Source organism: Ranitomeya imitator, chromosome 1 (assembly GCF_032444005.1).
Source record: "Ranitomeya imitator isolate aRanImi1 chromosome 1, aRanImi1.pri, whole genome shotgun sequence".
Taxonomy (NCBI): domain Eukaryota; kingdom Metazoa; phylum Chordata; class Amphibia; order Anura; family Dendrobatidae; genus Ranitomeya; species Ranitomeya imitator.
Window position 1 is genome coordinate 258,210,959 of NC_091282.1, and position 12,549 is coordinate 258,223,507.

A 12,549-nucleotide genomic window follows, 5' to 3' on the forward strand; every position below is an offset into this window, starting at 1 on the left:
TCTTGAACTAAATGTTTGGCCCCAATAAAATAAAAAACCTATAGGCTCAACTGCTATGCCGATGCTGTTTCAGCGGTGCCCACACTCTCGGTCCCAGAGGTGTGGTGCAGTGGAATGACACGAGGTGCCCAGTATCCAATCAGCGCTGGCTTAACTGTCCTCGCCTTCTAATTAAAACACTAATTTTACTGAAACAGCAAAACATAGTTCACTAAGTGACATCACTGGAATCAGGCTCTCAGCATCAACATTATGCTCTCACACTAAATGGAAAAAAACCTACTGACAGATTCTCTTTAATCCCTTCATGACATTCGCTGGACATGTACGGCGCAAGTTGGAAGCGGGTGTATGGAGCATGCTCCATACTCTGAAGGTGAAGGCTGTGCTAACATTCACAGGTGGATTGTCAACCTGTTAAATGCTGCTCTTCATCTCTGACAGCTGCACTTAGCACACGCCGACATGGGTGCGCATCACTCTCTACGCCCATCAGCGTGCCGGTGATTTGTTCATGGGTTGCCAATGGGTGAAAAATAACAACTGATGACTCCTCTGCCTGTCATTGGAGCTCCTTCAAAGGAGACGCTGTGGCATTGCTGTATATAGCACAAGTGATCGGACACTCGCAGCTTCAAGTCCCCTAAAAGGACAACGAGTACTTAGTGTTAAAAAAAAAAATGTATACATATGTTTAAGAAAATGTTTAAGAAAAAAAAACTATAAAAAGTTTAAAATCATCCCCTTTTCCACCTTAAAAATAAAGATATTTAAAAAAGAAAAAAAAAAATCTAAAACAAAAATTAACCCACTCGGTAAACCCCATAAACGGAAAAAAAATTCTAGAACGCCAAAATTAGGTTTTGGTTTTTTTTCCCAAATCCACAAAAAAGGTTGCAAGAAGTGATCAAAATGTGATATGTACCCAAATTGGCGTTAATAAAAATGTCGTATCGCCCAGCCGTAGCACAGAGCCATCAGCTGAAAATGAAAATGTTCCGGGTCTTGGGAAACACAAACACATTTTTTTTGCAAATGTCAGATTTTTTTTTTTCACCACTAAGATCTTAAAAAAAACTGGATGTGTTGGGTATCACCGTAACCGTATTTATGAGGATAATCATATCACAAGATCATTTTTCCCAAAAAATGTACAACAGATACACAATTCCCAAAATAAAAATACAATGTCAGAATTGCATTGGTTTTTTTTTTGGTTTTTCACAATTTCTCCCCCCTTGGATTTTTTTTTTCCCATTTTTCTATTACACTATAAGATAAAATGAAATGCGTCATTCTAAAGTACAACTTGTCCTACAAAAAAGAAGCCCTCATATGTCTATGTGGGCAGAAAAATAAAAGTTATGGCTCTGGGAAGAAAGGGAGGAAAAAATGAAAACACAAAAAACGGAAATTGGCAGCGGCGTGAAGTATGTTAGTGAACAGTAGGCGCCATAAAGGCTATCTGATGAATGTGTCTGGGCCTTGAATTTGGTGTAAAATGCTAACTGACATTTATTTGGTATCACTGGTATAGAAAAAACATAAAAAAATATATATATTAGTATCTGGGTATGAGTGTGCCCATCTGCTCTACGTATCTATGTCACAATTTACTGAATGGCAATAAATGCAATCTTCACTTTTCTAAAGATGTAACAGCTCAACTATCATCATTATGCAGAAAGCCTTGATTCAAGGTGTGAAAGACAGAAAAGTATTACACAGGGATCAACAATCAAAAGCAAATGGTGTGTTCAGAATGTGCATCCCTCCACTCTTGCTGCACGCATGGAGCGCACAGCACAGAGGTCACACGGATACACAGCAACCCATCTGCAATTAAGAGAACGTTCTGTGCCAGTCTACAAGAGGGATTCTGCTTAACCCCTTCATCTGCCCAGAGCTGCTCCATCCAAACTTCAGTAAAGGGCATAGGATAGAACTGAGCTCACCAATTATACAGATTGCAAACTTTTAATATTCAGATTGTGGTTGCATCTGAACATTTTGTCTAAGTGCTTTCATCACAATTAATGATGATGGATTAAGCTTCAGTGACGGCTATTAGAGAGATAGCCTCTATTACACTGTACGCAGCGTTTGATTATGTATCGCCTCACTGGAAGCGGGCCATCTCTGCCTTAAGATTTTACAGTAAATGAGCATTATCTTATCAATCTTGAGGGACTGTGCAAGCCAAAAGCAGAAGTTTCAAAACTTGTGGCTCTGTGCTAGCTGGAAGGGAAGAAATATGACAAGAAACGCATGGCAGAGATATACTGATGATTTTCTTGTTGTTTTTGTAGTTTTTTTAAACTGGTGTGTCAGTTGGATGCTTAGTCCTAAATGCTTGTTCACGTGCTGCGTTTCTGCAGTGTTTTTACATCGTTTTACAGTACCCCCAAAGTCAATGAGATTTCTGAAATCTTATGCACATGCTACTTATTTTTTCCTTGCAGATTTGAATAATCAAAGCATATTTTCAATATTAATTTTTTTCTGCCAACTCTAGGTTTTTGCTGCAGAAAAATCTGCAACCCGTGTCCCAATGGTGCTTTTTTTTCTGTACATAAACGATGGACAGAGATTAAAGGGTATTTTCACCATAGACGTTTAAGGTATATCCATAATAAATGGCATCGTACATCTTTAGAGAACAAGGACATGCGTGAACACTACCATTCATACTCCACTCTGGATGGGTGACCTCCATTCTCCACAGAGATACATGCCCCAGAGGTGCCAGATGGTAACAATTACATCAGAGTTCAGAAACCTATTAATACTTCTTTATTCAGATACCATAAGTGTATGAAGGGGTAGCTCAAATGGTGAAGTGAAAAGAGCCACGTGCAGCTCAAAAGGCAGGTTTACAAATGTCTGTGCATTACCCCGCCTGCCCAAATGTTCCTCGCAGATAGAAAATTATTCTCAGCATTTCTCACTGTGGTGAAATTACAATTTCTAGCATTCCATGATAGCCATAGATTTCCCAGCCTGTATCTCTATAAGAGTTACTAGGAGGAAGTTGTCGCCAATTTGTCTCTTTACACCATTGTAAAAGTACAGATCGCAGCCACAACAGCTAAAGAGACAAATGCTGAAAAGCTCTAATGTCACGTCCACATGTTGAGTATTTGGTGATTTATTTACCTCAGCATTTGTAAGCCAAAACCAGGAGTGAAACAATCAGAGGAAAAGTATGTCAGCTGTACAAAACAGCTGACATGTCCCGGCTTTGATGCGGGCTCCCCGCTGAAGCCCGCATCAAAGCTGGGGATCTGACCTCGGAAATACTATCCCGTCCGAGGTCAGAAAGGGGTTAAAGAGAATCTATCAGGTAATTCATGCTCCCCAAACCGCAAGCAGCATGAATCGTTGCTCTCCGTTTCAATAAAACTTTGAGTTCTGTGAATTCAGAAGTGACAGGCACTTCTATGAGCTAGAAATATGCACAGTCTTCCATCTAAAGTAGGTTTAGTGTATAACTAAGGCTACTTTCACACATCAGGTTTTCAGTGTCAGGCTAAATCCGGCTAATTTTCAAAAAAAACGGATCAGGCGAATGTTGCCGCCAGATCAGGTTTTATTCCCATAGACTTGTATTAGTGCCAGATTGCACCGGATGACATTGCGTTTCGTCCGGTTTTCGCCGGATCCGGCAAATCTGCCGCTTCCGGTTTCTTGAAAAAAACGTCCATAGCAACGTTTTTGGTCTCTGGCAAAAAAAGCCTGAAGCGCCGGATCCGGCGTTTCCAGCTGTTTGCTGGAATGGAAGTCTATGGGAGCAGGAAGGTGCCGAATCCGGAAAAAGGCAGATCCGGCGGCCTGATCCATTTTTTTAAACTGAGCATGCTCCAAATTTTTTTTTTATCCAATAATCTAGATATGCTAGCCGGATCCGTCAAAAAAACGGATCCATCGCATCAGTTTTTCACAATCTGCGCCGGATCCAGTTTTTCCAACATTTGCCGGATTTAGCCTGACACTGAAACCCTGATGTGTGAAAGTAGCCTAAGCGGGATATGATGAATCAGAGCTGTCAGAGCAATACTGGCCATGTCAACCCATCAGCCACATCTCATCCACGCACCAGGATTTCCTGATTTTTTTTTCCAAAAAAAGAAACTGCCAGCACATAAGGAAAGAGACATAGAAAATCAGAAAACTATACTACAGTTCTAATTGGAGGTATTTATTATTATTATAATACCTACTACATATTGGGATAAGATCTTGGAGATGGGAACAGCCCTTTAACTCCAAATCTGAACCATTCAATGTTGGGATGTGTAGTGCATGAACTATGAAAGTTTAAGAAGAATAATATCCTCTGTGCACTAGCACCTCATAGGCCAAGCTCCATAGTGATGATTAGCGGAAACTAGGCTCACTGATATCATATAGTATTAGCTGCCTTGTGTCCACACTTGCTCACGTAGAGCTATTAATCCAAAGTGTTCTTTGCACTATGCTCTTGTACAGCCGGACTTACCGTATATACTCGAGTATAAGCCGAGATTTTCAGCCCAAATTTTTGGGCTGAAAGTGCACCTCTCGGCTTATACTCGAGTCAAGTTGGGTGGCAGGGTCGGCGGGTGAGGGGGTGAGGGCGCTGAGGCATACTTACCTGCTTCCAGCAATCCTGACGCTCCCCCTGCCGTCCCACGGTCTTCGGTGCTGCAGTTCTTCCCCTCTTCAGCGGTCACGTGGGACCGCTCATTAGAGAAATGAATAGGCGGCTCCACCTCCCATAGAGGTGGAGCCGCCTATTCATTTCTCTAATGAGCGGTAACGGTGACCGCTGATAGAGAAAGAAGCTGCGGCACCGAAGACAGCTGTACGGGGGAAGGAGCCGGACGCCAGGACCAGGTAAGTATCGCATAGTCACCTGTCCACGTTCCAGCCGCCGGGCGCCGCTCCATCTTCCCGGCGTCTCTGCACTCTGACTGTTCAGGTCAGAGGGCGCGATGACGCATATAGTGTGCGCGGCGCCCTCTGCCTGATCAGTCAGTGCGGAGAGACGCCGGGACCGGACGCTGGGAGCTGCAAGCAAGAGAGGTGAGTATGTGTGTTTTTTTTTTTTTTTTTACTGCAGCAGCAGCAGCGACAATGGCAGAGCTTTCTATGGGGAAATATGAACGGTGCAGAGCACTATATGGGGCACAGCTATGGGGCAATAATGAACGGTACAGAGCACTATATGGGGCACAGCTATAGGGTAATAATGAACGGTGCAGAGCACTATATGGGGCACAGCTATAGGGCAATAATGAACGGTGCAGAGCACTATATGGGGCACAGCTATAGGGCAATAATGAACGGCGCAGAGCACTATATGGCACAGCTATGGGGAAATAATGAACGGTGCAGAGCACTATATGGCACAGCTATGGGGAAATAATGATCTATTTTTATTATTGAAATTCACCGGTAAATGCTGCATTTCCACCCTAGGCTTATACTCGAGTCAATAAGTTTTCCCAGTTTTTTTGTGGCAAAATTAGGGGGGTCAGCTTATACTCGGGTCGGCTTATACTCGAGTATATACGGTACTTCAGCGTTTTAGGTGCAGATGAACTGTAAACGGGTTTGTCAAGGATAAAATTTTAGCTGCACTCTGAAATGCTATAATATGCAAACATTGAATATATGAAATTGGAACGGCATTATTTCTATAGAAAACATGTTATAAAATGAAGGCACTTTGCGCAAAAATTGGTCAATTCACAAGAGCTCAAGGTATTTTTAATTAGAGCTGGATCCAGCTTGCCCTTAAAATTGTAGGCTTACAGCCCAGGAGAGACATGTAAGGTTTAGGGTCCCAACAAAGGGGTGCGCCTTGTCGCTGGCTGTTGGGCCAATTTGTGCGCGAAGTTCCAACATTCTTTTAACATGTTTTCTACAGCAGTAATGCAGTTCGAATTTCATATATACAATGTTTGCATATTATAGCAGTGCAGCTATAGCTATATTTTGTTGGTTATATTGAATAGTCGAGTCATATTGCACCTGTTCACATTTGTCTTATTCTGTTTGGAGGCTCTGGTCAGTTTTTTTATATTTGCAGGCCACATTATTAGTTCCTCGAAGCCTTGTCAAAAATAATAAGCTGACACGTTACTCATTTTCCCAAGTCCAGGGATGTCTCTTCGCCGCTGCCTCAGTTTTTACTGGCAGGCTGTAGTAGTAATGTCATGACTAGAACATACAAGACCACTACAGCAAGTCACTGGTCTTGTGCCATGTACGCTTTAGCCAAATCATTGGGTTTGGAGGTGATGCCAGCCACATGCACTGTAGTCATGATCTCACTGCTACAACCGGTCATGAAAGATAGGGATATAAGGCCCCATACACATTAGACTGCAGCTGTCCGATCCTCCTGATTGCATGAAGGCTAGAAGTTATACTATGCAACAATCCCGATTGCAGTCAAGTCTACTGATGCTGCTCTGAATGCAGTTGGCGGACACATATGAGATCTCTTGATTCACTCTTACCTAAATCCGAGTTCTGCTGAGGTGTGGAGGCCTCTTCATTGGCCTCATTGGCCATGGAGCGCGTAATACGTCCCTTACGGCGCCCTTGGCTGTTGAAAGTTTTTCTCCCTTTTGAGGTCACTGCTTCTTTGTCATCATTCTCTTCTCCAGAAGTATCTTCATTTTTCTCCCTAAAATCAAGGTCTTATAAATTATTCTATTTATTTCACTGAAGTCTTAAAATCATATTGAAACCAACAAATTTCATGAATGAGCAGCAACATAGGAGCACATAATACACAGGCCAAACGTAGACACTGTGTTTGAAACTAAGGCCAAGAGACACTCAAAAGAAAGGTTTTAAGATGACAAAGTATGAGAAATCTGTGCTAAACATAAGATACGAAGGCATAGGTATTAATCAGAAAGTACCTTCTTCTGTACTTAAAAAACAACTCTTACTACTGAGATGAGTCAGGTTATTGGCATTACTATGAAACTAGAAAAATATTTAGAATTGGCCAACACAGTAAAAAGATATATATCTTTCCTGTACGAAACTAGAAGCATACAGTAATCTGTGGGCATGAGGACACTGGGTATTTTTATTTAGCATCAAACACTATGTGAAATCTAAAAATCTTACTGTAATACTTATTAACCCTTAAAGTGGAACAGACAGTTAAGAGCTTCTGTAATCCACTTACACAAGTCACAGGAGGGTGACTGTGCCCTAAACCTAAAGGGTATTTTTACAAGAAGTAGATTTGTTGAAGGTGCTTATGCCACTGGCCCTTTAAATCAGATGGCGTTTGAAGAAATCCATCTTCATGCTGCCGAAACAACTCCGTTCACATGTTTAGGAGGAATTTCACCCTAAGGCCAAGTTCACCTGAGCGTAATAAAAAATCAGATTTTCATCCAGAAAAAAAATATATTTTTCATCTTTATTCTCATTCGCATGTCTGGTTTGTTCACCTGTATGGCATTAGTTTTTATACATCAGCACTAAATCAAATTTAGAAGACCAAAAACAGTTTCCAGTGTTAACAATGGTAATGTATCGGATGCTATATGGGTGATCCTTATGGAACCCAGCGTTTTTGTGCACCCATCGACTTGAACAGGAGAGTCCTATCTGAAACTTGCACAAAAATAGGTTAACTGAACAGCCCAATCGAATAACATTAGTCCGAGTCCTGTCCGCGTGAGGCTAGATTTCTCCACGGCCAGCACTCAGACTAAAAATACGGTCATGTGAACATAGCCCAAAGACTGAATTCTTGCTTGTGCAGAAATGGTAACCTCCATCTCCCGTTAACCATGCTGCACACTGAAGTTGAGAAAAGAAGCTCAGCTGAGCTGAATATGCATGTGTATTGAGTACTAGAGAGAGACAGATACCGGTGGTAATGTCTATCACCAGCCTAAGAAGCTACAAAAGTGGAGAAAGACTACAGAGCTGCATCTCCTGTATACAATGTGAAAACTTTTCTACATTGCTTCCATTAATGAAAGCAGAGGAGCTACAGTACAGAATGCAAAAGTCAAGGTGACACACTGCAAAGTTCAAACTCCATTTTGTTCCTAAAACTTAATTTCTTAAGTTCTAAAGTTTAATTTAGACTCCTAGCCAGAGAACTGTCAAAAAACAACTTGCAAAATAAATTAAATGACTTGTAAAAATCCCTATGTTCCCCTGTGTCTGTTTTCTATTTTGCGCTGTGTCACCTTATTGTAAAGATATTCAGTCACATTTGTAGCTTTTGGAGCGTAGTAGGTGAAATCTCTGCTTGCAGTTCAAGTGGGCGTCTCTTCGGTCTTCTCTGTGAGGGGGCGGGCACCTGTCTACCAGCTGCTGATTATCACAGCAAGAGACTGCTAAACTGTTAGATAAGCCCTCTGTATCAGTCTGTCATTGTTAGTTTGTTTACTGTAAGTGATATCTGTAATTTGCATGTAACCCCTTCTCATGTAAAGCACCAAGGAATCAATGGTGCTATATAAATAAATAATAATAATAATAAGCTGTAAAGCTGGGATTGGCAGAAACTGGGAGTGAGGGGTGAAAGTACCCTTCCCTTATGAAGGTACTGAAGAAACGCCCAGTTGCTCTCCAAAAGCAATGAATATGAATATCTCTGCAAGGAAGTGACGCAGCCCAAAACGGAAAAGAGCGGCAGAATCAGGAGAGCTCAGGAATTCTTACAAGGTATGAAGCTCAGTTTTTCGATCAAGTAAAAGGCCTTCTCCAACCCCATCAGCCAATTGTTACTACATTGTGGTCTCCTGAGTCTGCCAACCACAAGGAGAATCCTCGGTAACAGAATATGCCCCAAGGCTCAATATAAAGAATAATGTTTCCAAGGAGAGTTCAAGTAAATTGGATGGAAAAGGAGACGTACTTCCCAAGCTCCTCTTTGTCATTTTCCACATCTTGTTTAAATTCTTCTTTTTCAGGCTCCCTCTCTTTTTCATCTTTCTCTTCCTGGGTACTACGGGGCATCTGCTGCTAAAAGAAATAACAATGAAAGTTTGATTGAATAAATACTACAAACATCAGACAGAATGAAGAGAGAAGACTCTTGTGCACATTTCTGCAGCTCAATAGCGCTCTCTATAGCTCAAGTGGCAAACTGCAAGGCCTAAAATAACAACTTTACCATCTTGTACTTATTCAAATGTGCCATGGTATCTCTGTTTGTGGACGATTCATTATTATCTGACATTAATAGTGAATTTTGGATAAACAAAATATCCAATACAATATGGGTTCCCTTAACAGTAAATAGAAAACATAACAATACATTCTTCATGTTCTCCTTAAGTCATGTCATAACCATACATAATGAATGACAGCACATTTTGTTCTTCATTTCCTATTAAGCAAAGCAAAACTTGAAAGATGCAAAAACTTCAGCTTTATGAACAGCGGAAATTTTTTACTATTCAGCTAGACACAAATTAATCAGGCTAGTTGTAAAAGATATAGGTGGAGTTTAAATTGCAGACTTTCCCAGTTTTGACTGTTCTATAGTATTCTTAAAAACAATTTAAAAAAATCCCAGTTAATGCATTTGTGTTAAGACAGTATAATCCTCAATAGAAATTTCTGCAGAAGACTGTGCTGGCACAGGAAAACCGAAGTGCAAGCCATTCCTAGCTACTGAAGAAGATAGGACATGCCATCAAGAACATCCAAACTGTATATGTATCGGCATTGGGTGACCCACATGTATAGAGCTGGGCGCTGGGTTCAAATCCCACCAAGGACATCATCTGCAAAGGATTTGTATGTTCTCCCCGTGTTTGGAGAGTGGGAGAAACCCCACACAAAGACATATCGATGGGGAATCTGCACGTGACCAGTCTGGAGATAACTTCATGCAACCTCCAATCCTCAAAAGATCTCCTTCTCTACGCCCCTCTTCCCACAAATCGCGTACAAGATTTTTCCCGTGCAACTCCCCAGCCTCAACATATTGGACTCTCTTTACCGTGGAAACCTTCAAAAGGAACCTGAAGACCTACCTCTTCCAACAAGTCTACAACCTGCAGTAACCACCGATCCACCAAACCCCTGCACCACCAGCTCTACCCTCGCCTACTGAATCACAACATCTTTTTGTAGATTGTGAGCCATCGCGGGCAGGGTCCTCTCTCCTCCTGTACCAGTCGGTGACATATTGTTCATGATTACTGTACTTGTTCTATTATGTATACCCCCTTTCACATGTAAAGCGCTGTGTAAATGAATGGTGCTATACAAGTAAAATAAATAAATCCTACGGACGGCCAAATGTATAGACTACAAACAGATTTACAGTAAAATCAGTCACTGCTTAGAAACCACTTCAGCCTCAGATATGAGAAGAAAAAGCCTCGTTTCTCAATGGAATTATTCAGTCAACCTTCCAATTGTTCGAGGCTGAATGCCAATCCCTAATGGGTTGCTATAAGGCACTCGTTACTTTCGCAGACAGTATGGGCCGAGAGTGTAATTTGCACCGTGCTGTATGCTCCTGTATATGGATTCTGGACCCTACACGGAGATACAACAGACTAGATTACGGTAGACTAGACAGTGGCCAGAGTAACGGTGACGGACCGCATTTTATCAGTACCACCCCAGTGCATGGACCCTACTACACATGAATGTAGAAGCATAAGCTCATAGATTTTACTAGTCTGTGTGGATGTACAGGAAATATTTTCTACTGCTGAACCCACCTCTAAAAAATTATTCTGGTTACAGTCTCCGGATAATACAGCTATCTCTGACTGCCTAGACCCAGCGATTCGGCTTGTGCATGAGGCAGAGATGAGAATGGAAGGAGCGTTATTTGCATTTTTGAGTGCCAATTTGGATAGAATACATTGAGGACATCACATCGCATTTTACGAGTACGCTCCCATGTTGAGGATTTGATGCGGTTTTACGCTGCGTATTTATGCAGCGTCAAAGCTGCTGCGGCCAGATGTTACAGCATAGTGGATGGGATTTCTAGAAATCCCATGTCTACTGTGCGTCTATGTGCGCCTGCGGATCACCCGTGGAAAGTAACATGGGGTGCGTCTTTCAGATCCACAGCATGTCAATTTCTCATGTGGAGACGCTAATAGAAGGTTTTGGATGCGGTAAATCCACATGGTTCAGTGAACACGTGAGGATTTACCTGCATCAATAGAACGCAGCGAAAATACTTGGCATCCAAAACGCTGCGCTTTTCTGATCAAGGGCACATAGCCCAAGAGCTATATGAAAATTGCTAAAATCATATAGTGACCCTTTTTCGGAAACTACACCCCTTAAGTGTGTGATGAGCATCTTGAATCTACAGTTTTTCGCAGAATTTTATAACAAAACAAAAATTTAGGTGTTTCCATTAAAATGTTGCTTTATCCTCTAATTTTTCAATAAGGGGAGAAAAGGGACGCCAGAAGTTGTAAAACAGTTTTTTACGAAAGTGGCAATACCCAGAAGTTATTGTAAGAGGACTTTACATGCACATTGCAGCTAGGCTGATTGGGTGAGCAAGGCTGTCCCCTCCCTCTAATAACCATCTCTATGCCGTGGATACTACTGACCACAGCATCTAGAGGGTTAAACAGCAATGGATGGTGATGGCATTGACCAGGAGCTTGGCTGTCAGTTAAGCAGAGTATCTGGCGGTGATCACAATGTCACGGCTACAAGGCCTGTATGACCACCATGACGGAAAACCTCTCTTACCATCACCTAAATGTACGTCAAATGTTAGTAAGTAGGTAGGATTACAATGTAATGGAAAACCTCTATATAGAGATCACAGCATCAGAACATGGACAATAGGTGATGGTCACAGCTCACCTCCTTCCCCTCCCTGCACAATAACCTCAAATCACAGAGCAAGTCTAGAAACCTCTTCCATAGACGTGATTTACGCTAGAGCCCGTTTACTACGGTCGGTACATGTGGCTACTGTAAAGCATTTTTCCAAATTATGTTACCAGGAGTTACCAAGAATGGTGACTGCCCCAATGGTCCGGTACAAAAAAAAACAGAATAGCCAATAGCCGGATGTCTACGGAGCAGAAAACACACCACTAGGAATTAATTATAATGTCACATGCTGAATATTTACTGCATGTGAAAATATTGGGATGAGCCATGCCACTCGCGAGCTACAGTGCCTGCCTTCATTTAGTGCCAGTTCCTACTATTGTTTGCACTGGTGGCGAGGTTTAACGTTGGCACAGAACATCCATTTACAAACAAAGATTTTCTTTGACTAAATAGAATCAAAGAAAGATCCTTCAAGGCCAAAAGAGTCTACATCCATCCACAGAATATTACAGCGATGAGTGTGGGATGAGTAAATCACACATCACGGAGCAGTGACTGCGAGTAGGAAGGGAACGAGGCAGAACGCCAGAAGATGTGTCACCACCAATCTGTCCATTATACCACGTGTAATTGATTCCATTAACATACCAAAGTAGGAAAATCAGAATCGACTAGACAAAAGTGGGAGAACTAGATTAACCAACTCCACCAGGAATACATAAACCATAGACAATATAA

At 41.8% G+C, this 12,549-nt stretch overlaps 1 protein-coding gene across 26 annotated transcripts in view; it reads right to left on the reverse strand.

Moving 5' to 3' along the window:
• NCOR2 (nuclear receptor corepressor 2) overlaps positions 1 to 12,549 on the reverse strand; it is a 574,536-nt gene that overhangs the window by 152,338 nt on the left and 409,649 nt on the right. For 23 of the 26 annotated variants that reach the window (XM_069756002.1, XM_069756001.1, XM_069756016.1 and 20 more), the window contains 2 exons: positions 8,891 to 8,997; positions 6,507 to 6,676 (listed from right to left, as the gene is read on the reverse strand). In XM_069756002.1, the coding sequence (XP_069612103.1) occupies positions 6,507 to 6,676; positions 8,891 to 8,997 (277 nt within the window). The remainder of the gene's footprint in view (positions 1 to 6,506; positions 6,677 to 8,890; positions 8,998 to 12,549) is intronic. The other 3 variants (XM_069756005.1, XM_069756000.1, XM_069756020.1) reach the window with 1 other exon arrangement.